This window comes from Panicum virgatum, chromosome 9K, assembly GCF_016808335.1.
Source record: "Panicum virgatum strain AP13 chromosome 9K, P.virgatum_v5, whole genome shotgun sequence".
NCBI classification, from domain to species: domain Eukaryota; kingdom Viridiplantae; phylum Streptophyta; class Magnoliopsida; order Poales; family Poaceae; genus Panicum; species Panicum virgatum.
Genome location: NC_053144.1, coordinates 12,070,809 through 12,097,045, shown reverse-complemented (window position 1 = coordinate 12,097,045; position 26,237 = coordinate 12,070,809). Strand labels below are relative to the sequence as shown.

The 26,237-nt window shown below is 44.2% G+C and overlaps 3 protein-coding genes across 4 annotated transcripts; 2 read left to right on the top strand and 1 right to left on the bottom strand.

Annotated features, from left to right (window-relative positions):
- Positions 1–1,592: 1,592 nt before the first annotated feature.
- LOC120648340 (serine/threonine-protein phosphatase 6 regulatory ankyrin repeat subunit C-like) lies at positions 1,593–10,047 on the top strand. The gene is made up of 13 exons (XM_039925085.1): positions 1,593–1,801; positions 1,964–2,041; positions 2,578–2,727; positions 3,196–3,327; positions 3,567–3,706; positions 4,178–4,288; positions 4,392–4,517; positions 6,554–6,706; positions 7,832–7,927; positions 8,384–8,485; positions 9,024–9,194; positions 9,290–9,369; positions 9,645–10,047. The coding sequence occupies exons 1-13, from the start codon at positions 1,684–1,686 to the stop codon at positions 9,706–9,708; spliced, it is 1,521 nt and encodes a 506-aa protein (XP_039781019.1). The 5' UTR covers positions 1,593–1,683; the 3' UTR covers positions 9,709–10,047.
- Positions 10,048–10,524: 477 nt separating this feature from the next.
- Positions 10,525–22,865, top strand: LOC120648341 (ankyrin repeat and SOCS box protein 3-like). Its single transcript, XM_039925086.1, has 12 exons — positions 10,525–10,936; positions 11,145–11,309; positions 11,883–12,014; positions 12,525–12,664; positions 13,337–13,444; positions 13,557–13,682; positions 14,164–14,325; positions 15,264–15,365; positions 15,436–15,537; positions 15,846–16,016; positions 16,102–16,181; positions 22,532–22,865. The coding sequence occupies exons 1-12, from the start codon at positions 10,807–10,809 to the stop codon at positions 22,590–22,592; spliced, it is 1,479 nt and encodes a 492-aa protein (XP_039781020.1). The 5' UTR covers positions 10,525–10,806; the 3' UTR covers positions 22,593–22,865.
- Positions 22,866–23,718: 853 nt separating this feature from the next.
- On the bottom strand, positions 23,719–25,984 carry LOC120648339 (BEL1-like homeodomain protein 11). Of its 2 annotated transcripts, none has more exons than XM_039925083.1 (5): positions 25,821–25,984; positions 25,037–25,568; positions 24,558–24,952; positions 24,401–24,461; positions 23,719–24,295 (listed from the first exon to the last, which is right to left on the bottom strand). In XM_039925083.1, exons 2-5 carry the CDS (start codon positions 25,520–25,522, stop codon positions 24,161–24,163), a joined length of 1,077 nt encoding a protein of 358 aa, XP_039781017.1. In that variant the 5' UTR covers positions 25,523–25,568; positions 25,821–25,984; the 3' UTR covers positions 23,719–24,160. The 2 variants fall into 2 exon arrangements, with proteins under 2 accessions (XP_039781017.1, XP_039781018.1); XM_039925084.1 differs by lacking the exon at positions 25,821–25,984 and adding an exon at positions 25,644–25,739.
- Positions 25,985–26,237: the final 253 nt, after the last annotated feature.

The window sequence follows — 26,237 nt, the reverse complement described above, 5'->3', positions numbered from 1 at the left end:
TGTTGGCTGTTGCTTCTCTTATGATCAGGTTGAATCGAAGTTTGCCTCTGGATGTTCTTTCCCATTCAAGAATGTGATCAGCAAGTTCAAGTTCCTTTTACACGGAAACTTGAAACCTGCATTGCTCAGTATGGTTGATCCTCACGTCATTTTATTTAAGGCTCCTTTATTGAGCAAACAATTTTCATTTTAAGCAATTGGTTATGCTGTTTCAACCACTGTTGGAACGGGGAAGCCTATGTTCGAATGCCGGTTCTTTAGGGTCCGTGTGGAGTTGTGGGCTATCTGGAAAGAAGAGTTAAACATTCAAACCATGCAACATTATCTTCTATTTGCACTTTCTATTGGAAGTAGGCATGTTGCAAAGAAGAGTTAAACATTCAAACCATGCAACATTATCTTCTATTTGCACTTTCTATTCAAAATATTATCTTTTTGTAAATTATATAACTGAAACTTGGCAAACTGTTGATAGAAGGAAAGCTTTTTATTTCCCCTACGAAGGTGCGCTGAGGGCCTTCATCAAGGAGCTGAAACAAAAATGGATGACAAACAACGGCCGGGAACTTCATGATGGTGAAATTCGCACATGAGATAGGAAAATTAACTCGAACTTTTGGACTCTTCATCCCCATCTCCCGTGTGAAGTTCAAACCAAAGCAAGAACCTCATCATCTGTCGTAGAAGTAGCCGGCCTGCCGTCCCACCCACCGGCGCTTACCGTCGTCAACCTCGAGTGGAGGCAGCCCCGCCTTGCACGCCCCTCTTGATCACGCCGTCGACCGTGACATGCAACGAAGGTGTTCCTGAACCATGAATACAGGCTAGCGCTAGCACTAGCAGCTTTGTGCCCGCCCCGGCAGTGTACGCGTACCATTTTTTCTTCCAAGGCCGTGTTTAGGCCGTCCACAGCGGGCCGAGCATCCTAAGGAGCATCTCCTCCTCGGTTTCCACGCCCTCTCTGTCTACAGTGCCAAACAGTGTATCTACAGTGTCAAACAGTGTATTTGCTCTTTCATTTGCTCTTTTCGCTGTGGACGGTCTTAGTTCACTTTGCCAAAAAAAATTTGAAACAAAATCTTAATATTTCAAAGTACTAAATAAAATCTATTTACAAAAAAATTTACACAGATGAATTGTAAATCGCGAGACGAATTCAATGAGTCTATTTAATTCATGATTAGTGAATGATTATTGCAGCATCACTGTTGCAAATCATGAATTAAATAGGCTAATTAAATTCGTCTCGCGATTTACAACTTATTTATGCAAAAAGTTTTATAAATAAATTTTATTTATACTCTATGCATGTGTTCAAGTATTCGATGTGATATTTTTTTAGAAAAAAAATAAATCTAAACACACCCGTAAGTTCCAACCGTGGACACGATCCCGAAGCCTCCGCCGGGCAAAAGATTCTGCCCGGGCGCCGCATAGCAAAGCATTCATCCCCGACTGCTCTCTGCCCCCATCTGGTCCGTCCATCAAGACACGCGTCCACTTCTCTCTCTCTGTCTCTCTCCCCGCGCCTCCCCCTGCGTTTCCCACTGCATAAAGCTGGCTGCCTGAGCAGCGCGCACGCAGCCAGCCCGGCCTCCCCCCACTCACTCTCCCTTCCCCTGCAAGCCTCCGCATTCCTTCCGAAACGAAAACCCCAAATCCCCAAACCCCAGCCCCTCCTCCATGGCGGGCTGGAGCCGGCGCGACGGCGGGATGGGGGGCGGCAACTACGGCTCGCAGATGGATGCGTCGCTGAGGCTCATCGCCTCCGCTGCCCTCAGGGGGCGGACCGCCGGCATGAGTACGTGCGACGAACGCGCCGCCGCCGGAGCGATCCGGGGTTCCTTCGGTTTCGCTTCCGTTTTATTCTCCTTGTTCGCGCTTCCGATTCGTCGGGCTCCAGGCCTGCTGTGCAGCGGCTGCTGGTACGTCAGTACGTGACGCTCCCCGCCTCCTCGTGCAGGTCCCGAGATGGCGGAGGAGATGAAGCGCTCCATAGCCTCGTCGGATTGCGAAGGGAGAGCAGGGAGGAGCTACATGGGTGAGATCGAGATCCCCTCCTCTCCCGAAATGGTTCAAGTTTGTGGACTGGCAGGCTGCCTTGATTTTGGTTGAAGTTGTGGGTTTTTGATCTGTGCTAGTCGAATCGTGTTCTCCTGTTGTGCATGGAGCCGCTTTCAAGGGGGGGTAAGCGTGTCCATGTTTATTCACGTGTGGGGGGCGTGGGTAGGGATAATTCACTTGGCGATCTCATGTGCACGCGGTATGAATTGTAGTCCTATACTTGTTTGGGACACAAACCACAACTAGTTTTCCTGTTTTGTCCTTGCTAATTCAGATTTTTGTGCATGAACGTCGAGTGTTCCTATTGTTTCCATGCTCTTCTGTTTCTGGAAATGGCTACTCTTATGCTATGTATTGTTTGACACTGTTATGTTGTGAGCTGTGAATATGGGAAGGGTGGACCTTTTCCTGGTTCCATGAGGGCTTTGGTCTTGTTACATAATTATCTCTTTGAAAATATGGAGTGTGCTTTTTGAAAAGTTCGTTTCTTTCCTGTTTGTTTGGGCCCTGTAGAGTTTCTGGACAGAATTACTGAGGACTCTGAAGAGGAAGAGCACCTGGGGCCACTGCATGATGCAGCAAGGGAGGCCAAAATGGATACTTGCAAGCACTTGGTGGAGAATCTTGGGTTTGATGTCGATGTTCGTGCTAATGATGGCTCGGGTATGTGTTTCCTCAGGTTTTAAGTTAATTAACTTCAGCTTGTTATGTAAGGTGAGTTGTTTCATGTGATGCTCATCTTAACTGATAATGTGAATCATTTGTGTGTGTACGCATATTTATTTTGCTCTCATCTGTTTTTGTGGCATGATTACATGGAAGATGCTAATTGGATTCACCATATGTTGAGAATACGTTTCTGAATGATACAATATCGCAAAATGGTGTTTCTATGTGAATTCTGCTTCTACTATCCCAAACAATGCATGTTTTCATGTTACTAATAGGAAGGCCCAATATGAGATGAAAATATTTTTGCAAATTATTGCTTTGCATGTGCTAAAGTTGTACTATGAAATGGTATGGTGCATCGGCACGGTGGAGTTTTTATTCCTTCTCTTTTACAATTGTAGTCCACAGAGACATCAAAGATATGACTAAATTGCTTTTTTTTTGTAACACAAATGGCAGGTAAGACTCCTTTGGCTTGTGCGGTGTCGTGTGGCAAAGTGATTGCTGTGAGGTATCTTCTTCACAAAGGTGCTGATGTTAATAAGCAAGATGTCATGGGCTTCGCTCCTCTGCACTATACTGCCAAACGAGGTTATCCTTTCTGTGCATGCCTGCATTTCTACTCGCACTTATCATGTTTCTTTTTTATCCATCACTGCATGGTGCACAGAATTGATATCTGGTCATAAACTTATAATGATGATCGCCTATACAATTCCTGTGTGTTAATGGCATGAATTAGAGCTCCTGTGGGTTGTGGGTTGATAGTATTTAAGAGATGGCTGCATGCATTTGCTACTGTAACACTATTACCTATTTCTTTTTTCCAGGATACGATGGAATAGCACGTCTGTTGCTATCTAGAGGAGCTAATGTTGATTTGAATTCTTCTGAAGGGACACCGCTACATGTTGCTGCTGTGCATGGGAACTCTGGTGTCATGCAGATTTTGTTAGAGCACCATGCAGATGTGAGTACAAACTTATTTTAGTCTCCATAACTGAACAAGGATGAAATGTTCACTGTACTTCTTTACATTTGCTACGCCAGACTTCATTTCCATTGTTGTCTTCTTTTATTTGTTCCTGACTTCGAATTCTCCATACCCTGTGCTTCCATGTCTATTTGTTCATCGTATATTTTTACCACCCATTGGTTCAAAATCATGCTGTGTTGAATCAGTTGTTATCAACAACTTATGGTGCTTTTTAGAGGGTTTTATTGGGATAACTTTGTAGCTGTTTGTTTTGCGCAATGTGCCCTCCTAAGGGTTACCAAATGGACCGATGTCCTTGAAATCCTACCTTTACTCAAAAGTGTTTGTCATCTCAGCTTAGGAATTCCTTTGAAAGATATATTTCCATTTTTCTAAATTTCATGTGGTGACTGTCTGTTGCTTTGACATTGGATACGTCAATAATCTGTATTATTCCTTTTGCAGCCAGATAGGGTTTCACCGGATCTTTGTACACCCCTGGCCGATGTTCTTTGTGCCGTTATTGAAAAAATTAGCGAATCTGATTGCTTAAAGTGCATGAAGCTCCTTGTCAAGGTGTAACCAATTTGCTTTCATTGTATATTGATACACTGGATATATAATCTTGAAATATTCCTATTGTATTCAGTATTTTATTTATGATCTGTGCTAACCACAGGCTGGTGCTGATTTGAATTCTACGAATCCTGATACTCCATTAGTTATAGCAACTAGCAGGGGCCTACATGGGTGTGTTGATTACTTATTGGAGGCTGGTGCTGATGCAAATATTCCAAAGAAACATGTGAGCTTTTACCGCTTGCTAATTGTTTTTCTTACTTATTGTTATACGCAATACTCAATGCTCTAAGTAGATTAACTGATAATCATGTTGACATATTTATGGCAATTAATTCTGTTATGAATAATTTGGATTCATGTTCGAAGTAATATGGATCATGAGCTGCAAGCTCCAATCCTTTTTGTTGTCAGTTCTTTTACTGGGGACTCTTTACTTTCATGAATTTAATCTTCATGCCACTGATGAAATGGGTGATAACTCGAAGAGAGACACAATGACATGTGGCAAGCTGGATCACCCCGACACGTTGGTCTGATGGCGTGTCGGTGTCCGACACCGACACGTGGCCGATTCCTCTTCCAGGGCCGTACCGGCAAATTTGGGGGCCCTGTGCGAAACAATGGACTGGAGCCCTGGTGGCCTAGTGAAGGATCATGAATACCAAGCGATACCAGTCGGCAAGCGCGATATGCTGTGTGAAAGCACAAATGTTAGAAGTCACACGAGCGCGATGTGCTGTGTGAAAGCACCAATGTTAGAAGTCACACGTGTGACTGATAGTTAAATCATCACATAAGGTCCAATAACTATTTTTTGTTTCGGAATTTTTTTTTGTTGCTGGAACAATTGTTATTGTTTGGGCAACAAAAATTTTTTTCCGAAAAAAAGTTTGTTCTAGCAACAAAGCATTGAGGGGTCTGGTTTATTAGGCCGATTTTATGTCCAAAACACGAAATCTTGAAGAGGTTGGGGTGCTGTGACAGGTACATTTGAGATCACACACGTGACCCCAAACAGCACCCATGTAAAAAAAAGTGGCAAGTGATACGCCTACGACGATTTATCTTTTAGGAGCAATTTGGGCCATGTTTTGCCACAAATTGGGTCAAACAATCAACTAAATTAAAGTGTTTACATGACTATATCTAATATATACCTAATATTTTGGGGGCCCTTCGAATTCGGGGCCCTGTGCGGTCGCACGGCCTGTCCTCTTCGATACGTATCGAAGCAGTATCGGAAAAATAAAAGCCGAAAATAAATAAATTAACTCGCTGATACTTCGTCGATGCGGCCCAGACTCGGCCTCGACACGGCCCGCGCCGCCGCTCGCCTGCGCGGAGGAGGCCTCAGGCGCCGCCGCCGCTTCTTTTTCTACTACTCCAGCTTCCGAGATGGTGCTGCGCCGCCGCCGGAGCGCGCCACTGGACGGGCCGACGCGTCCGCCGGAGATGGGGAGGATGAGCCGCGGCCGTCGGAGATGGGGAGCACGAGCCGCGGCCGCCGGAGATGGGGAGCATGAGCCACTGCTGCCTGGATTTGCCGCCGGGGAGAGAGAAGCATGCGCGATGGGAAGGGAAGGGGACAAGCGGCAGCTGTCCAATGGAAGAGATAAGGTTTTGGCTTTTTTTTGTTTTGCCCCTTTTCTTTCTTAATAATTATAGAACATATAATATATGAATTGGTGACACATTATAGTCCCTATAACTTCTATTTTCTTATATTCTAGTCCCCAGAACTTCTATTTCATCACATTCTAGTCCACAGAGAATGCTGATGAGTTCTTATTTGCCTAGGTGATAATAAATATTAATTATTATTAAATTATATTTCCGTGTCGCCGTATCGGCATTTTGGGGAATATGGCGCATCCGCGTGTCCGATACGTGTCGTGTCCGATACGCGTGTCGGAGTCGGTGTGATAGAGGTGGCAAGTAGAACACCTACTGAAAGTTTCTCATATAGACATGTGTAAACGAATTAGGCACATAACCAACGAGATGGTGAATTTCCACGTCGTGTGGGAGAAAGATCATATGGCACTGGTCAATGGTCCAGAGCATGATATTATAAACTTTTGCTTGTGCCTTAATATTTCACATTGTGCATTTTTCTCTCTTTCTTATTTCTCTTTTGGTTGAGGAGTTGAGGAAACAAATTCATCTGTATGAGAATTCTAACTAGTTGTGTAATAGGATTCCTTTTGTTCTATATATTGGCTAATATAAGATATTACCCTTTGTTTTGTTACATAACAGGGTGGCAGCACACCTATAGAAATTGCTGCAAAGTCTGGATCAAGAAGTCTTGTGGAGAGTTTATTACCTTTCACTTCACCCATTCAAACTATTTCTGACTGGAGCGTTGAAGGAATCATTGCTTATGCAAGATCAAGGCACTCAGAAAACAAGGTAAGAATGTAATCCTATGTTCTAAATCTTTAGACATTTTCTTTGAATATCCTTCTGCACGGCTTAACCTATTTGCATTTATATCATGATCTCTCTCGGTTATTTAGAATAAAAGATGGGATAGAAAAGAACTCGATCACGGGGAGAAGATAACCCCCTCACTCTACCTCCCTCCCTCTAACTGCTAACTGCTAGGTTATTTAGAAGAAAAGATGCAATATAACAAGAAGTCAGCCACATGGAGAAGATGTCCCCCTGGCTTTACCTTAAAGAAAGGGGAGTGCCAAACCATTTAGGGGGTCAGACAACACGACCTGCGAGCACCTTGATTCGAGCCTGGGTGGGCGGCCTCTCAACCATGAGGTGGTTTACTGCTAGCATCATGTTAACCGGTGCTTGCAAGGAGAAAAGCAGTATCTGTTCCAGATTTTGTTTCATGGCATTATTGGTGGAAGTCAACTTCGTTAGGTTTTAGGGTATGGATTATTTTTTCCCATTGCATGCTGTACTTGTTTGTGGTTATTGCCGCATCATCCCATCTATCTCCTGCCAGGCGCTAGCTTCTTCCCTGTTGCTGGTGGGGTTGAAAGAGAGAGGGTGGATGGATGAGAGAGTAGAGTGCCAGATGGAGGGATAATTTTTAGGTGTTTGGATTACAAAATAAACCATGCTTGTTTCCCGAGACATCATGTTGAGCAAAAGATTTGTTCCTGCACCCATGTGCTCAAAAAAGCACTCAAAAGCCTCTGTAAATTGGTGTTAGTGATTATTCTTAAGTTATAACTTGATGGTCAATCCAGTGCTTGTTTGGTATTCTACATCTGATTTATTTGCTAAAAATAGTACTAGTGATTTGTTTGTCTCACCTAAACTACTACAGTTTTATCTTATAAATAGTAATTTTTTGGCAGATTTATTCATCGTTGTAATTGAGTGTTATAGTATTTTAGTCAACTTTTAGTAGTGTGTAATAAGTGCTACAATTGTCACTCTAAAGAATGTGGTTAAACTTCCTTTGGTTGAATGTTTTGTTGACATCCTGTAAAGTTGTTCGGTCAAAACTATTTTCAGTTGCTTCTTGATTCTTATAGCTGTGATAGCCTTTTAACCATCACCTTGACTCAGGGGCATGAATCTGACGAGCATAGCAACATTCAGCAGAACTTACATCATGAAACTGCGGTCAGGGAGGATACTGGGGCATCAAGGGCCTGCACCGAGGTATGCCTAACACGCATATTGTTATGGATTGACTAGATCAGGAAGACTGGAACGCCTGGCCGGGCAGGAAACCCGGCCAGATCGCCGAAGAACAGGCCGCCTAAGGCTGGTTCTATTCTTCTTCGATAACTCTAACCCTAGGACTCAGGCCACCTTTATAGACTAGGCGCCCTGGCTAAACCCTAATCACCCACGAGGTACTGTTCACGCGTTCTGTAGACGCGCGAACAGTACCGCGGCCTCCCTTTTGGGCTCTACTCAGCCCATACAGGCCCAGTTTGCTGCCATAACACATTTCTATTGGAAAATTGTGTTAGCAGTTGCATGCTACTAAATTTTTGGTTTCATAAATTGGTTTGGTAACAATAGTGTGCTGGACAGCTAGCCTGTTATATATAGGTTTGCAGCATTGTTTGTTTTTCTGTTACATTGCCACATGTTTTCTTTATGATTTAGGATAAATTAAGTGATGAAGATAAAAAGGCTCAGCTAAAAATGCATGGTGGAAAAGCAGTTGCACGAATGGACTATGCTGGTGCTTTGAAATTCTATACAGAGGTATATCATCGTGCACTTTATCTTTCTAAAAGCAATTCTAGTTGCATATTACATTGCACAAACAACACAAATAGGTAAATAAGGAATAATTGATGTTGATATCCACCTGATGGAGCCAGCTTTTATTATGTGTTTGATTTCTTATTATCATTATTTGTTTTCAAGATGTATAGTTTTAAACTACTATTTCTTTACAGCTGTTTGCTAATAAATCAACATGGTGAGTTCGGTGGTATAACTGGTCCGCTTTTTCTTGGATTGAAATGATGGAGCTTATTGTTCATGAAAAAGCTTTTTTTTTAACGAACCAACCACAACATACATTGTTAGTTTTGGAATGACAACTACCAACAACTATCAACCACTATCAACAGCTACCAAATATTCTTTTATTCTTACATGAATCATGGGCATACTGCTCACATTTTACTCATAAAAGGATCATACTGTGGTAGACACTAATAAAATCGATTTGTCCTCGATTCCTTGTTTGATTCTGGAATGACATATTGTGCTCTCACGATTTGGTTTCATTCAGGCAATCATGTTGGACCCTGCTGATGCAACATTATATTCAAATCGGAGCTTATGCCATCTGAAAATTGGTGAAAAAGTGGATGCTCTTGTCGATGCTAATACTTGCATAAGCCTGCGGCCTGAGTGGCCAAAGGGTTACTACCGTAAAGGAGCTGCCCACATGTCCCTCAAGGTCAGATAACACTAGAACTCGCTAGTCTTGTGCTGCTTTGGCGGTTTGGCCACCACACCTCCCTGTATATCATCTTTTTCACCTTTTGTCCTTAGGAGTACAAAGAAGCACGTGATGCATTCATGGATGGGTTGAAACTGGATCCTTCAAATTTGGACATACAGAATGCTTACTGGTATTATTCTGTCTCTTGCCTTTCGTAATAAGAATTGTGGTGTGACATTTTCTACACCAGGATTGTGGTAATCAAATGAAACATGTTCCATTAATCTATGCTTTGTCATGATATATTGTTGGTGTAAATCTCCAATCTATGACATTTTTCTGCGCAAAATTATCATGTGTCATTGTAAACCAAAATATAATCATAGACAAATTGTATCTTTCACTTTCAAGGTTTCTTAAAGCCAAAATTTTCATCTCTCTGAATAATCTTGCTGACATTTTCAGGGAGGCTGATGAAGCAATGATCAAGAAATATTCTGCTGGACAAAGTGCCTGGCCATTTGAGTAGGGCTTGGGCGAGTTTCAGATGTTTCTCTTTTTTGAGAGGACAGAAGTTTCCTTCGATCATCACAATGTTCTGTATATCACAAGGAGAAAGTAGTACTAGTACGCTCTTTTTATGGTTCCCTGCTAGCCTCTGAAGTGGCAGTTTCTGTTGGTCGGACATAAAGAAGGGATTTCTGACCAGTGCCTCAACTTGCGATTTTGCCATAACTTGAGAAACAGTAGTTGGCATTTGCTGTAAGCAGTGGTTGTGTTTGAAAATGTTTGCATTTACCGTCGCGATCATCCCGCGATTACTACTATTGCGGATAATATAGCTAGCATGATGCTCTGACTTTCTATAGCATTTTGCTTGGGATGCAACCATATATATAAAATACTGGGCGTCTGATTGGAGATCAGAAGTTGAATTATTGGGATTCAAAACATTTCTTAGCTAACACAACTCCGGCAGGGAAATAAGGCGAAAACACCTGTTACCTTTAATATTTATGATGCAGCAGCTTTAGAAATAGTGATATGATACAAAGCGTTAGAATTAGCCTAAATGTTTCTCGTTGTAGCAGTCAAACACTACAATATTAACATTTGCATGTGGCTAATTGATATCCTTGGCCACAGTTCATGCTACGATGCTCAACGGTTGGTGATACCAAATTACCAATCCACCCGAGACAAACAAACCAAAGGCTTTGTTACGAGTGTGTGTGTGGAAATGTAAATGCTGGAAAAAAAAACTATCTGGCCTCGGGAATCTTCTGTCAAAAGAATCGTGGACACCGCTCACGTGCTCCCGGTCAGCTCGGGGTGGTGCGCCGTGCGCTCCCCTCCCTCCCGGTTTGCTCGGCGCTCGGCGCTCGGCGCTCGCACACACTTCCACCCGGGTGCCGCGTAGCCTATATCCACGGGACACGGGTGCGCGTGCGCCGGCATTGCCCATTCCCCGAGAAGCCTAGCCTAGACCCCTTCCCACGTCCGCGCTTCTTCCTCTCAAACCAGCTCTCCTGAGACCCGCAACCACCCCCAAAACCCCGGCCGCGGAGGCGGAAACCCTAGCGAGCTAGACGAGTCCGGGCCGTGCGCGGCGGCGGCGGCGGCGGACATGGAGGGAGCCTTCGATTTCAATATGAGGGCCATGCTCTGCCTCAACCGCAGACTTCCGTACGGCACCACCGGGCCGGACGTCGACTTCTTCGAGGCCGCGTTCGAGGGGGACATCCCCCGTCTCAGGGGTAAGTCCGCCGCCGATCGGCAGACCCCCGTCGCTCCCCGCTGCGCCGATGCGGCGGCCGCTGCCCCTGGCCACCCGCATTGCATTTCGCGCTAGGATTTCCGCTTTCCGGGTTTCGCTCGTTTGCTTCGCGGGGGAGCACGGCTACGTGCGTCCTAACATATTTTTTTTCCCTATATAACCGCTGTTCATGGATTCATCGATTTTAGAGATGGTGAGCGGTAAGGACGCGAAGGAGAAGGCGAGGCTCGCCGACGTGTCCTTTGGGGGTCTGGGCGCGCTCCAGGCGGCGGCGCGCCTGGGGAGGCTCGACGTTGTCAGGTACTTGGTGGAGGACCTTGGCTTCGACGTCGACGGAGGTAGTGCCGAGCTGGGTACGTGCGCTCTTCCTACCTCTGCATTAAGATTGGCTAATTTGATGCTTGGATGGACCTGATTTTGCAAGTTAGCACGGGCCAACTTACAGCCCGTTCGGCTGAGCTAAAAAGAGCTCGCTGGGCTAGGAATGGAACGGCTAGGCAGCCAACCGTTCGGCAGATCATGTGCAGCCGTTCTTTCCTTCAGTCAATTCCTTCAGCTCTATCCAGCATGAACAGTAAATACCATTATTTGCCTAGCCAACGATTTTCAGCTCAGCCGAACGGGCCGTTACTATTTGCCTAGTCCTTCCATTTGGGATCCATTAAATGTTCGGTTCAGTAAATTCATGGCATTAAATTCGTGGACCATTGGTTGATGTAGCCTTCTATCGTTGAAATTTTGCATCCTGTGTGTCGCTTGTCAAGGTATTTATCATATTTAAATTTGCAGCTACAACACTACATGTATATTACCATACCACGTGCAAGTACATTATTAGAGTTTTTGTAGATCCATGCTTTATAGTTGTGTCTCAGTTGATTTATACGATGATTACAGCCAGTTACTTGATTTCAATCTTATGAAAGGTTTGACGGCTTTGTGTTCTGCCGCACTGGATGGGAGATTGGAGACTGTGAGGTACCTTCTGGACAATGGGGCTGATCCAAATAAGAAAGATGAACTTGGCGAAGTTGCTCTTCATTGTGCTGCTAAATTTGGTATTATATCGACATATTCTGAACATTCTATTTGCAGATTTGCGTGCTGCTATACAAAAGGAATAGATAGAAAAGAATAGTTTACTGTTTCCCGGGATAGTGATCATTTCATGGTGTCATTCCTTGCTCAGTGACATGTGGTTTTGTTGTTCTTTGAGCTTTCATACAAATTACTTTTTGTCCTTTAGTAATGTCCAATCCTTTAAGCATTCTGATTACCTTTTGAGCCCTGGCTGAGGTGACGTTGAGGACATCATTACTTTCCCTCCAAATGCCATTTTGTGACAATTAACAAGTGACAACTACTGACAATCACATGAGTTGGTGCTTGAGATAATACAAGACATGGTTATGCTCTTCCACTCCAGTTTTACTTAAATTATACGTGCTTGCTCTCTCTCCGAGGCAAGAGATGATGGATCACATGTTTAGCCAATTTGTGTAAGATTTATTATGCTCCCTGTATTTAGTGAATTGATAGCAACTCAGATTTTGTGCTTTTCTGGGTAGGGCATGATGAAGTGGCAAAGCTGATATTATCAAGAGGAGCGATAGTTGATACAGCTTATTCTGATGGGTCGCCACTACATATCGCTGCTTTCTATGGGAAGACCAATGTCATGAAAGTTTTATTGGAGCACCATGCAGATGTAACAGACGAACTTTACCCCTCTTTACTTGTGTTTTGTGTGTAATAAAAATGCATATGTGTCTAGTTTGTTGGACTGCACTTTCACTGTGTCCTATCAACTTCAATTCTTGATATTTGTATCTGTATTTTCCAATTACTATCAGCTCAAAATCATGCAGGGAGTGATCAGCTGGAACAAAGACTTGTATTTTCCAATTAATATTCATCAAGTCCTATTGTTTCTAGTGTCTACAGTTGCATCTTCTTATTTGTGATGCTCAATCTTCATGGTGTAGCTGGAGATATGGATAGCGCATTGTCTCACAATTTTAATGCTGTACAGATATCTATGTCATGATTCCTTCGCGTGAAAGGCTGTTGTTGCTGTTAGGCTTAGCTACCCATAAGAAAATAAATTGTCATAATCCTATAGTATTTTTTTTTGTTATGCCATTTGCAAGGAAAGGCAAGGTTAATTATGAAAATGGGGACATTTTTTTTATTTCTATATATAGTATACTATTGTTTGATGTTTTGAATAAGGTGGCCTTTGCATTTGTATCTGGATCTCTTTTGTATTTGAAAATACTTTGCTCTATATTTTTGTTCGAGCATTTTATGTCTTGCATAGATCATACTGATTCTCTTTTCACTAGAGGTGATATTTTTCCTTTTTTTAAAAAAAATGTAGCCAAACATGGTCTCGGAACTAGGTACGCCAGTGACTGCAACACTTTATGCTACTACGGAAGGACTTGAGGAATCTATTTCATTAAAGTGTGTGAAGCTTCTTGTCGAGGTCAGCTGCTTATTTTTCGTATTTTATTATTGAAGGTGTAATCTCCTAGAGTGACTTATGTGACTACTATTTTGAATTTTTGATATATTGTTCACAACTTCCATATCTACAGGCAGGTGCTGATGTGAATTGTACTGATCCCGACAGTCCCTTAGTCGTAGCAACTACTCATGGCTTGACTGATTGTATTGAATATTTGCTGAAGGCTGGTGCAAACGCTAATATTCCAAATAATTGTGTGAGTAACACCCCCCCCCATATTTGTAAATAACAATTTTACATATTTGTTGCTAGCTTCCCTATTGTTACTGCCGTTACTATCCAATGATGAAATAGGGGTAATCTTCACAGGTTGACTTTTTTATCATGAGATCTGTGCTCTTGAGATTTTGGGCAGATTTACATCAGTAAATCGATCTAAAATTAGTTGTACTTCAGGCTAATAATGTGAGGAACTAGTATCTTGACAAGAATCTTGCTTGACTACAGATAATTATATCACTTGAGTTGTGCTTAGTACGGGAAAAAGAGAAATAAATAGCAGTACTTCATTGTTTTGTATTTGCTGCATTATCATGTAGGTGTGAGTCTTGTGAGATCCATATTAGCCTTTTCAGTTATCAAATATATATAAGTCTATGTCATTTCTTCTTCTTTTTTTGATTGACCTGACTGGACATCTAATAAGGTTCCTCTCTTGTTCTTGTGTTTCCTGACAGTGTGGTACTATGCCAATAGAAATAGCTGCAGGCCATGGAAGAAGAAAGCATGTGGAGATGCTATTCCCTTTCACTTCTCCCATTCAAACTGTTTCAAAATGGACTGTTGACGGAATTATTGCTCATGTAAAATCAGAAAGTTTGAAACATTCGAACCATAAGGTATGAACAGTGAGTGTTTGTATATAATCCCTCTGCTCCAAAATTGTAGTCAGCGTAAATTTTGAAATGTCTAGGCACATCTACAAAAGCCCAGAGTACCCTCATATAGGCCCTTCGCTAAGCTATTGTTCTTGGAATGGTGGAAAAATGAAAGTGGTGTAGATAAGGAAAGTTTAAAGTCATCTCAAAACATGTTTGAATTTGCATATGGAAGCAAAATTAGTAAGCTAGAAAAGATATATTTTAGGATAGAGGGATGATGATGAAAGTTTGTATGTGTATGTTGGTTTTATTGTGGAGTTCTGTTCAGTTCAGGTGGTTGTGCTGATGAGTTAGGTTTCACTTTCTGGTATATAGATTAGAAATTATGTTAGGACTTCTCAACATAAAAGAAAAGAGGTATGTTTATCAATTGTTTCAAGCTAGAAGTAGTATTCTACCTCTATCCTTGCCCTGACTCTCTGTACATACTCTTACTTTTTCTTTTAAAAGGATTTGATACTCTTGCTTTTGTATCCTTCTTCCTGCCTAGAACTTCTCTTTCTCTAGGTCTCCTGCTATGTGCCCTTTTCCGTTGTATTCGCCCTCTATTCTTCTTTCATGACCAAACGGCAACTCTTTGCCGGGTGTCAACCGCACAACATACTATTTAAATCTTCTGCTAAAGTGATTTGAGATCAGGTGAGCACTGTACCATGTCACCATGGTGGCATGTGCTGGCAAAACAATGCCAGGCTGAAGCCTTGGTTTGTATTATGTTCTTTGGCTATGACACTTCCATCTTTAGAAAAAGAGATGATGTTGTTTTATTTGAACTGTACATGACTTGGTTATTTCTGAAATTCTTTCATCTGTTAATGTGATGTTGCCTTATTAACTTTTATCTTTGGCAAGTATTATATATTTCATGGTTGGATTAATTTGTCTTCATGATTTAGGTTGGGCAATATGATAAAAGCACAAAAGTTAAGCTGAAATTAGATGGTGACAAGGATGTTGGGCGAAAGAACCACAGTGCTGCATCAAAGCTATACAACGAGGTTAGTTGTAACATGATTAACAATATGTTTGTTATGCTCTTCTGAAGCTTGATCTGTCTTCATGATTTAGGTTGAGCAGCATGGTAAAAACACGAAAGATAAGCTGAAATTAGATGGTGACAAGTCTGTTGGGAGAAAGGACTACCTTGCTGCATCAAAGCTCTATGGCGAGGTTAGTGGTGGTACAAGGAACAATATGTATGCTGTGCTCTTCTTATGCTTGATGACTACTGTGCTGGCATTAATGTTCAATAGAAAGGGAGGGGGTGTATGATTTGTTCACACCTGCTGGTGTGCAAGGGCCTGAATTCAAACCTTTGTTTTCAGGTTGCAATCTAGAAGACTTGATCCTTCATCAAGCATTAATATATCTTTATGGCATTCCTTATACGCACATACTCTTAGTCTGTTTTTTTTCCTGCATTCCTTGAAAGTTGTTAGATTATGTTGCTCACTAAATTTGTCTCTGTTCTGATGCAGGCAATTGACCTGGATCCAACTGATGCAATACTGTATTCGAACAGGAGCTTTTGCCTTCTGCAAATTGGTGAAGCAACAAAGGCTCTATCTGATGCCAATTCTTGCATAAAGGTGCGGCCTGAATGGGTAAAAGGTTACTACAGGAAAGGAGCCGCCCTCATGTCACTCAAGGTCAGATAGAACAACGTAGTTCCTTATGGTGTACCTTCTTGTGTCACTAAGGGTATATTTATTAGCACAATTCTTTTATCCGCAGGAGTATAAAGAAGCATGTGATGCATTCCTTGCTGGGTTGAAGTTGGACCCTGCAAATGCTGAGATGGAGAGAATGTTCCGGTAACTATATACTATTAGAGTATTAGACTATATTGCTTAAGGTTTCATTTTCTACACGAACCTTGGTTTATTTGGGAATAACAGCAAAACCATTTCTATTATGTGCAGTGGTGATAGGCTGATAGTAGTTGTTTAGATGATTAATTATCATAATAATATGTAGTGTCATAAATATCTCTCTAATGGTGTGGGTTAACAAAGTTTAGCATAATGCCACTTGTCCCTTTCTCCTAACACCCAAAATGAACCAATTTGCTTGTCCTAAATGTCATGAATTTTGAAATGGTGGTAGTACTTTTTAAGCGAAGGATTTTACTTTTTTTTTAGGAGAGCGAAGGATTTTACTTAGTTCTACTTAGAGGGGAAAGTTGTTTAATTGGACATATTTTATGAACCTGTTCGCAGGGAGGCAGTTTTTTTTTTTTTTTTTTTTTTGAGGTAGCAAATACTTTCATTAAGCACTGTGTCCAGGTAAGTCACTGGACACCATTACAGCAACATGTTCAGGTACATCACCCATCCAAATTAAGGGACTTTCACAATTTAAACCCATGGTTGCTAATGTATGAGCTACAGAATTACACACCCTAGGGCAATGAGAGATGGAACAAACAGAAAAATCATATAACATATTAGCCCTAATCTCTCTGAACATCATGCCAAGAGAGGATCTGTCAAAGCAGGAGCCACCTAAAGCATTGACCACATTGATAGCATCAGTTTCCAGAATCACGCGTTGCATTCCCAGGGAAGCAGCCTGCTCCAGGGCTTTTAAGCATGCCAAGGCTTCAGCATGTTGGGCATTCAGAAGATAAGCAGCAGGACCTACGCCTGCAGCAGCCACCTGTCCAAGATGATTTCGAATTACAAAGCCCCAACCACCTCTACACATTTCAGGCAAGAAAGATCCATCACAGTTTATTTTGTAAAAATCCTCAGGTGGAGCTTTCCATGTCTGAGAGCCAGAAAGCTTGCTTGAATGATTTTTTTGGTGATTAGCTGAATTCCAGGCATTCATATGATAGAAGACATCACTAACAACCTCCTGGGCACTCTTCATTCTTTCACCAACATTAGCTTTATTACGAGCTGACCACCAACACCACAATAATAAAATAATCTTCTGTTGAATTTCATCTTGAAATGTCCAGATTTTCTCCAGCATATCCCTACCAGTACTCAGCTGCAAAAAACTTACCCTCACCTCTTCCAAATTAAGTAGCAACCAGCATAAGCGCATTTTCTTGCACTTCAGAAATAAATGTCCCATATCCTCATCAAATCTTTGACAGATAGGGCATAGGGTGTCCAATTTGACTCCTCTCCTTGCAATGTTTTTCTTGACCTGTAATGAATTGTGTGCCAATTGCCATACAAAGACTTTCACTTTGTTCGCGACATTCATTCTCCAAACTCTCTTCCAATCAAAACAGCTAGCTTCACCATTAGAAGTAGATGCATCAGCCCCATTATGATGATCTCTAATTCTAATTCCCAGCGCGTAGGCCGATTTAACAGAGAACACTCCCTTAGGATCTGGGTGCCAGGCTGGAAAATCATCAATATCTTGAGATATCGGTAGTGCTAAAATGATACTTGCATCTTCATCCCAGAAAGTTTCCTTAATCAATTGTTCATCCCAAGTGCCCGTAATCGGATTAATAAGCTCAGCCACCGTCCGGAGTAAAGATCCGCGTCTTGGAGTGATAATCCGTCGAGAAATATCCCTTGGAATCCAAGGATCACTCCAGATATTAACTGATGTGCCATTGCCAACTCTCCAAACAATCCCCTCCTTGAGCAAGTTAACTCCTTTTAATATACTGCGCCAAGTATATGATATACCTGCTTTGACTGATGCCTCTAAAATGGTTTTGCCTGCATAGTATTTGGCTCTAAGAACTCGTGCACATAGGGTATCCGGAAATATGAGAAGCCTCCAAGCCTGTCTGGCCAGCATGGCGATGTTGAAAGTGTAAAGGTCTCTGAAACCCAAGCCACCCCTTCTCTTTGGTCTTGTTAAAATTTCCCAAGATACCCAATGAATTTTGTTTATTTTATCTTGCTGGCTCCACCAGTAGCGTCCAATAATGGATGAGATCTCCTGGCATAAACCTTGGGTCAGATCGAAACATGCCATTGCATAGGTAGGGATAGCCTGCGCCACCGCTTTTATCATAATCTCCTTGCCAGCTTTTGACAATAATTTCTCTTGCCATCCTTGGATCCTAGCCCAAACCTTTTGTTTTATGTATTCAAACATCCTTTTCTTGGACTTGCCAATATAAACAGGAAGACCCAAATATTTCTCATTACAGGCTAATTGAGAAATACCCAATTCTGCGAGCATTTGCTGTTGGACCTGAACCTTCGTATTGGGGCTGAACATAACTGATGTCTTGTCTTTATTAATAACTTGGCCTGACACCTCCTCATAGAGTTGAAGAATTTGCCGTAAACAATACGCACCTGATGCTGTTGCTTTAAGTAGAACCAAAGTATCATCAGCAAAGAAAAGATGGCTAACATGAGGTGCACCTGGGCACACACGAATCCCTTCCAACTCACCATTAACCTCTGCTCTTCTAAACAAAGCAGAAAGGCCTTCTGCACATAGAATAAAAAGGTACGGCGATAAAGGATCTCCTTGTCGTAAACCTCTTTGTGGCACAAATTGGTGTGTGTACTCCCCATTCACCTTAACTCTATAAGTGACAGTGGTCACACATTTCATGATCAGATCCACCCATTGGTCTGCAAAACCCAATTTTCTCATGATCTTCTCTAGGAAACCCCATTCGACTCTATCATAGGCTTTACTCATATCCAGCTTGATAGCAGCCAACCCCATTTCGCCTTTCCTTTTATTTCTCAGGTGGTGAGTCATCTCATAAGCTAGAAGCACATTGTCAGTAATTAACCGGCCCGGTACAAATGCGCTCTGTGAGGGAGAGATGATGTCTGGTAAAGCCATTTTCAGGCGATTGGCGAGTACCTTGGAAATCAACTTGTATAGGACATTGCATAAGCTAATAGGCCGAAGATCCTTTAATTTTTCTGGCTTCTTAACTTTTGGGATAAGAACTATGACAGTGTTATTCCAGCCACTTGGCATATGCCCACCATTAAGCACTTCTAGTACTTCCTTTTTAATTTGATCTCCCATGAGTCCCCAGAAACGTTTGTAGAAGATAGAGGGAACACCATCTGGTCCTGGAGCCTTGAGATCCCCAATCCCATTGAGTGCCTCTTCCACCTCCTCTCCAGTGAAACTCCGTAGCAGGATTTCATTCATAGTTGGAGAGACCTTGCAGGGCACCGCTTGAAGAACCTCATCTGTTCTTTGGCCTGCAGAAGAAGTGAAAAGTTTTTTGTAATGGTTAGCAATAAAAGGCTTGAGCCTTTTCCCCGATACCACATCGCCCCCATCCTCCCTCAAGCACTTAATATAATTCCTTCTCTTTCTGTCTGAGGCACAGGCGTGAAAATACTTTGTGTTTTGATCTCCTTTGGTTAACCATAAAGGATGGGCCCTTTGCTTCCAATAAATATTTTGTTGTTCCTGTAATCTCTCCAACTTGTACCTTAGTCTGTGTTCCCTGTTCACATTTTGCTGGGACAGCCTACTCCTCCTGCATCTCTCCAACTCCTTTTTTATACTGCTAATTCTCCTTTCTAATTCACCCAGAACATTTGTATCCCAATCTCGCAGGTCTCGCAAAATCTTCTTTTGCATCTGTACCATCTCCACTTGCCCCAATTCCAAGGCTTCATTCCAGGCCTCCTCTACACGTCCAAAACAGTCCTCCTCCTCCAACCATTTTGCCTCAAACTTAATTGAGATATCCCTAAAACATCCATGTATAGTAGGCTCTCTTTCTCCACATTCAACTATTAGAGGTCTGTGATCTGAGTGGCGAGGGTCACCATTTATAACTCGCACCAAGGGAAATAAATATCTCCATTCTATATTTGCCACAGCACGGTCAAGTCTTTCTCTAATATAACCCTTGGCATTGTGATGATGGTTTCTCCATGTAAAAACATCTCCCACAAAGCCCAAATCCTCCAACATGCAGTCCTCCAAAACATTCCTAAACCGATCCATACACCCTGCAGATTTAGGCTGACCACCTTCTTTTTCACACCCAAAAAGGATTTCATTGAAATCACCTAAGCACAACCATGGTTTATTGTACTGGTTACTCAGAATTTTCATCAACCTCCATGTTTTGTGTTTTTCCTCCCCTTTTGGCTCACCGTACATTCCAGTCAGCCTCCATTCCACTCCTTCCCCATCATGTACAAAAGCATCAATGTGATACCTAGAAAAACTCTTGATACAGACCTCCACATCCCTCCTCCAGAATAGGGCCAGTCCACCACTATTTCCTTTACAGTCTTTGGCCACCATGTTTGGCATTTTTAAAATCCATCGGAACCTTTCAATCCTTCTCCACTCCATTTTTGTTTCAGAGAGAAAAAGGATATCTGGGGATTCATGCTTCTGGAGATCCAGAAGCCCACGAACTGCCGAGGCATTCCCCAACCCTCGGCAGTTCCATGCTATAATCTTCATTTTGTCTGGCAGGACTGCTCCGGCAGCCCTGCCTCATCAAGATTCAGATCAGTTTCAACTTGCACCACGTCGCCTTCCTCATCCCTCCACATGACCTCCATCCTTTGTCGTTTTGTCACTTCATTTCCTTCTTCCATTACATCACAGCCTCTCTTTTTTCCACCATTATGATTAATAGGTTCAACAATTCTCTGATTCACACTCTTAACCTTTTTGACAGTTCGTCTTCTTTTGTTATGACATGGTTGTACTCCCTGAATCAAAAGTTGATTGCGCGGGTTAGTCAGAGAAAAAGCGTCCACCTCCATCTCATGATCTTTTGGATCTGTTTCATTAAACTGCATGGTAGATTTTCCCTCACGAATCAGACTTTCATTTTCCTTCTCATCTCTATGCTCATCCTCAGTAAACTCAGCACTTTTTGTGGTACTTAATGACACCTTCTCCGCCAAATCACCACAATCCTCATCAGCAGAACGCTCTCCTTCCCCCACCTTTATAGGACCCTCTCCTCGATATCATCACTCCAGATTAGTTTCTTTGCTCCCACCAGCAGTTGATGGGCAGACTTTTGATTTAGGGGGTTAGTGGGATGCTCCCCTGTGTCAACACTCCCCTTCACTGAGTTCCCTGAACCAGAACCACTACCAATTATCCATCCCTTCCTTGTTGATGAACCAGAATCACCCTCTAATTTCTGTCCCCCAGATCCACTGCTCCTCGAATTGCGGCTCCTAGAGTCCTCCAAAACGCGCCGGCGAGAAGGCCATACTCGAAGCTCCGGGCCAAACTGTTTCTTTTTTTCCTTCCAGCTACCCCTCGAGCATTCCCGATCAACATGTCCCAGCAAACCACAGATGTAGCAAAAATTTGGGAGGAATTCATACTCCAGTGGACACCATTGTGTCTTACCATTTGGACCCACCTCCATTGTGACACCTCTCATCAGTGGTTTGCGTATGTCAAATTGGATTTTGATTCGAAGGAACTTTCCAATTGCTGAACCACCTTCATCTGTATCAACCTCAATGGTCTTCCCCACCTTGTTTCCAATCTCCTCGCCTGTTTCTGTGGTCATCAGACCAAAAGGCAGCCTGAGAACACGAATCCACATTGGGGTAAACACAAATTCCAGCTCTTCCAACAAAGAGCTATCATCAAAATCCCGCACAATCAAAAGATCTCCCCCAAATTCCCATGGACCCTCTTCAATTGCTCTTCTCTTCCCCGCAGCTTGCAAGAAGGTGAACAGAAAAATATTATCCCCCAAATCCTTGCAACGAATCCCCCTACGAGGACACCAAATATTCCCCACTGCATTGATAATACCTTCCGCATTCCCTGCCTTCTCCGAGAACAGCTTTCCCACTGCCTGCATTTCTTCTCCATCTCCCGCCCCTTTCTTCTTCCAAGCACCCTTCAGCACTGAACTCTCCGCCTCCGACAGCTTCAGGCCTCCCATCATTCCTTCAAGCCCTGAAGTTGCCTCCTTCCCATGCGCCATGACTCTCCTCGCACCTTACGAACAGAATCCTCAGAACGAAAGAAAGGTGGATGGGATGGAATGGAAAAGAGGATTGGATGTGGAACTGTGGAAAAAGAACTATGGGAGAGGGAAAAGGATGGATGGATGGACGGATCGATGGATTGGATGAGGAAACAAAGATTGGAACCACTCGAAATCCTAAACCAGATGGCTGGATTCGAGACTCACTCTGAGTCGCCAGAGCTCTCTAGAGAGTCTGCAACCAGAGACGTGCCTGTTCCGCAGGGAGGCAGTTGAGGCCATGAAGGACTGTGTTGTCTTAAAGAACCTTGAGTCTATCGATTAGAGGACCCAGCACGAAATATGCAAGCTCTGGGATTTCTTTTGTGCGGCCAGCCCATTTTGTATATGTGTAGACAGTCACTGACTATGTGGAATTGTCTGAAATCGTGGTAAAAGTGCACTAGGGTGCCTGGGGTTGATCGCTCTAAGCTGCACGGCACTGCTTGGTTGCTCGAACCAACTGACGGCTTGTTGGAAAGTTTAGGTTCTTTTATGTATGCTTCTGTCTGGGAAGTGGGAAGTAAAACGAAGTTAGGCGGTCAATGGAGCTCTTGTTTATATCTGTGCCCCGGTGTTGCCCATTCTCGATTTTGCACTGCGTCATTTTATTGTGTTTTGCTAATTCTGCCTTTTTCTTCATTTTGTTCGGCCTGTTATGCTCAAGCCTCTAGGCTGATATTTGTTCACGGTCAGTCATCACACCTGGTTTGACTCGCCTTATTTTTTTTCCATCGGCATCGTCTATTTGATGTTGTGCGTTTCTCATCGGGATCCTCATTACGGCGGTGGTGCTTTGAGTTTTGGATGGCCGAATCGGAGATGAATTTTTTTCGGTATGTTTTGGTCCAGGAAAAATAATTATCGGTTTACTGACGTTTACCCGAGTTGGGTTAGAGTTTCTAGTTTATTATGTTAGCGAATAGTGAGTTTATATTTTCTATGTAATATTGAATCATTTGTCATCTAGAACTTCTCTTTTAAATGAATCTGCAGTGCTCTGCTTTTGTTTTTTTTTAAAAAAAAAGTATCGGTACAGTGTGGACTATATAGTTACGGCTTACTACGATATGTCCACCTTAAAGCCAGTTGTAGCCGTCATTGGGCCTTAATTCTTGGGATCAGTCGAACCGTAGTAAGTTATAGCGGGGCGAACGAACAATTTCTTGACTGGCGCTAAATGGGCTGCCAGTTGGAACAATTAGCTATGGGGGCCCATTCTCAATGGAAGACAATTGTGCATGGGCCCGAAGCTTAAGATAGAGACTGCCCTTTTTTGACACAGAACAAATGAATTATTTTGTTCTGTGGACTAAAGGATGTTTTCCCACTTGTTTGCCATTTAGTAGTCGCAAATTTCGTACCATGGCTATTAGCTGCTAGTCCGAAAATGGAAACAGATGAATCCGAACTGAGTCCAAACTCTCGCACTGGACAGGAAGAAATGATTGATGAAAGCATGAAAAAAAGGACAGGTGGTCAGGCCACTGAGAAAAAAAAACGGGGCACGAACAGCGTGCTCGCTCTGATAAAAGACAGAAGACACCTGGCTCCTCTGACAATACCAACACGAACATGAACAATCCCACGATTCCTACACTCAAACATGATCGCCACCTCCCGCTAATAACCTCCTCCAGACCCCGCACAGTGCGGGAGCCTACGCACTGGGTATGTTTTTTTTTTCGAGTCCATCAGCCTAATCTTTTGTCGCGTGAGTTTCTTAGAAAAAAAAGACACGTGATTAAGCATGGATATATAAATCAACTATAATGTAGTGATACCCAACCAACATGTGACAATCTCCAGTTCTCAAATAGTTAGCCGCTCTCCATCAGGATTAGTAATGGTTGATCAAGACGAGGAGGAGGCGCCGCTGGTGTCGTCGTCCCTGGAAACGGCGGAGCCCTCGGAGAACTCGTCCTTGTACATCTCCTCGATCATCGGCTTCCACAGCCGCACGCGCGCATTGATGAACCAGCACGATATCTGGCTCATCGTAACAGCCGGTTGTCAATTACGCGGCTAATTGCAATGCCAAATGCAGATTAACCTGTGGTGTGGTGTGGTGTGGTGTGGAGCAGCAGTACGAACCTGCCTTCTGCTCAGACCGGTGCTCACCGCCAGCCTCAGCTTCTCGCCGTCGTCGGGGTACCTGTTGCGTTGCAGGGACGAGGGGCGCCATTGATTATAGGCTGCGAGCAGCACAGGTGTGTGGTCGCATCGCATGGTGGAAGCTTCGGGTACTTACGGGTGGAGGAAATGGTCGAAGAGCCACGCCCGGAGCACGGCCACGGAGCCCTCCGGCAGGCCCCGGATCGGCCGCCACGCCTGCTCCGCCCGCGCCGCCGCGGCCAGCTTCGTCCGCCGGGCCACCCTGTCCACCATCTCCTCGGTCACCTCCTCCTCGTCGTCGCCGCCGCCCTGCTCCCCCTCCTCGCCGGCCCGCAGCGACCGCTTCGCCGCCGCGGCGGCGTGGAGCCTCAGCCTGCGGAGGATGGCGCGGCGCAGGTTGCCGAAGTGCCGCGCCATGGCCTGCGCCATCAGGGACGTGTAGGCGGACGCCGCGCCGTCCCCCAGCGCCGGCTCGAACGACGCCGCCACGCGCCCCAGCTCGCCGAAGTAGCGCTCCTGCCGGCTCTCCAGCTGCAAGCGATTCGCCATGGCTTTTTGTTTTTTGTAACCAGAAAATTACAATGGAAGAACGCAAGAACTGTAACAGCATGTTACCTCGCTGAGCAGGCCGAGCAGCTTGGCCTGGATCCCGTCGCCGTCGTTCATGGCCGCGCGACGCGCCGCCCGGTGGTGACCGCCGGCGTCGAGCCGCTCCTGCTTGTCTGCAGCCGCCTCCTCGTCGCCCGCGCCGGCCGCCAGGTCGGCCATGCGCACCACCTCGCCCAGCAGCTCCTGCGCCGGCCTCAGGTACCGGGAGCCGCGCAGGACGGACATCGTGGCCGGCGCCGGCGCGATGACACACGAGCAGCGGCAGTCGTCGGTGGCCGGGCCGAGAGGCCCGAGAGTCAGGAGCAGCGGGCCGGCGCCGTTCGACGACGAGCCATCGTCCTCCTTACGGCGGTGGTCGTCGCAACGGCAGCACTGCTCAAGCCGGAAAGGCGCCGGCGGGCTTGGCCGGCCGGCGACGGCGCCGCGGCGGGGAGCAGGCTCGTTGGGAGCTCGCTTTGGTGAGCCCTTCCCGTGCTGCTTCGCCATGACCATTGACTGCAAGCTGCTAACCCAAGGACGCGTACTTATGAGCTGTACCCTGAAACATCAATTTGGTGCGCATCAGAAACTGCCCAAAGTGATCAGATCGTCAGAAACAGAAGGAGCAACTAACTACGATCCATCTGGTTGAACCAAGGCAAACAAGAGATTGATTGCATGCTCACAATCACAACTAACAACTCAAATTAAGATACTAGTCATTTTCAAAAAAAAAAAGAAGATCCGAGTAAAACTTATCGCCAGAACATGCTTGGGGTTGGGGTGGCTATGACAGCCTCGCATCATCTACCTTTTGCTTTGGTGTGGGGCGGGGCGGCAGCAGAGGACTGGACCGGGAGGCAGAAGACGCAGCTAGCTAGAGAGAAGAGAGTAGAGGAAATCTTATGATGTCTATCTATGTGATGCATATATATAAAGTTGCAAAGATATACAGCACAAATAAAGGCATGCCAAAAGGGACTTGGCAGCGGCATACATGTACACACAGCAGCCGTGCTCACTCGAGTGTGGAGTACCAGAGCTTGGTTGGCCTGTGCCCTGCCTGCCCCGCTGTCTGTACTGTGGAGGCTTGGAGCCTTGGACCATCGATCTTTGGCCCCTTTTGCTTTGCATGCATCGCATGTCCACTGTACAGTCTGCATTGAACCACAGAACCAGGATGCACCAACAACCACAGGATCCATTCAAGCGTTGCAACTTTAGTGCA

Excerpts from the sequence above, each read along its gene's own strand:
- LOC120648340 (XM_039925085.1), top strand. The coding sequence starts at position 1,684 with ATGGCGGGCTGGAGCCGGCGCGACGGCGGGATGGGGGGCGGCAACTAC. Across the intron at positions 1,802-1,963 it reads GGGGCGGACCGCCGGCATGA|GTCCCGAGATGGCGGAGGAG; the intron begins GTACGTGCGACG and ends CTCCTCGTGCAG. Across the intron at positions 3,328-3,566 it reads GCACTATACTGCCAAACGAG|GATACGATGGAATAGCACGT; the intron begins GTTATCCTTTCT and ends TCTTTTTTCCAG.
- LOC120648341 (XM_039925086.1), top strand. The coding sequence starts at position 10,807 with ATGGAGGGAGCCTTCGATTTCAATATGAGGGCCATGCTCTGCCTCAAC. Across the intron at positions 13,683-14,163 it reads CTAATATTCCAAATAATTGT|TGTGGTACTATGCCAATAGA; the intron begins GTGAGTAACACC and ends GTTTCCTGACAG. Across the intron at positions 14,326-15,263 it reads TGAAACATTCGAACCATAAG|GTTGGGCAATATGATAAAAG; the intron begins GTATGAACAGTG and ends TTCATGATTTAG.
- LOC120648339 (XM_039925083.1), bottom strand. The coding sequence starts at position 25,522 with ATGGTCATGGCGAAGCAGCACGGGAAGGGCTCACCAAAGCGAGCTCCC. Across the intron at positions 24,953-25,036 it reads TGCTCGGCCTGCTCAGCGAG|CTGGAGAGCCGGCAGGAGCG; the intron begins GTAACATGCTGT and ends AATCGCTTGCAG. Across the intron at positions 24,296-24,400 it reads CCGGTCTGAGCAGAAGGCAG|ATATCGTGCTGGTTCATCAA; the intron begins GTTCGTACTGCT and ends ACGATGAGCCAG.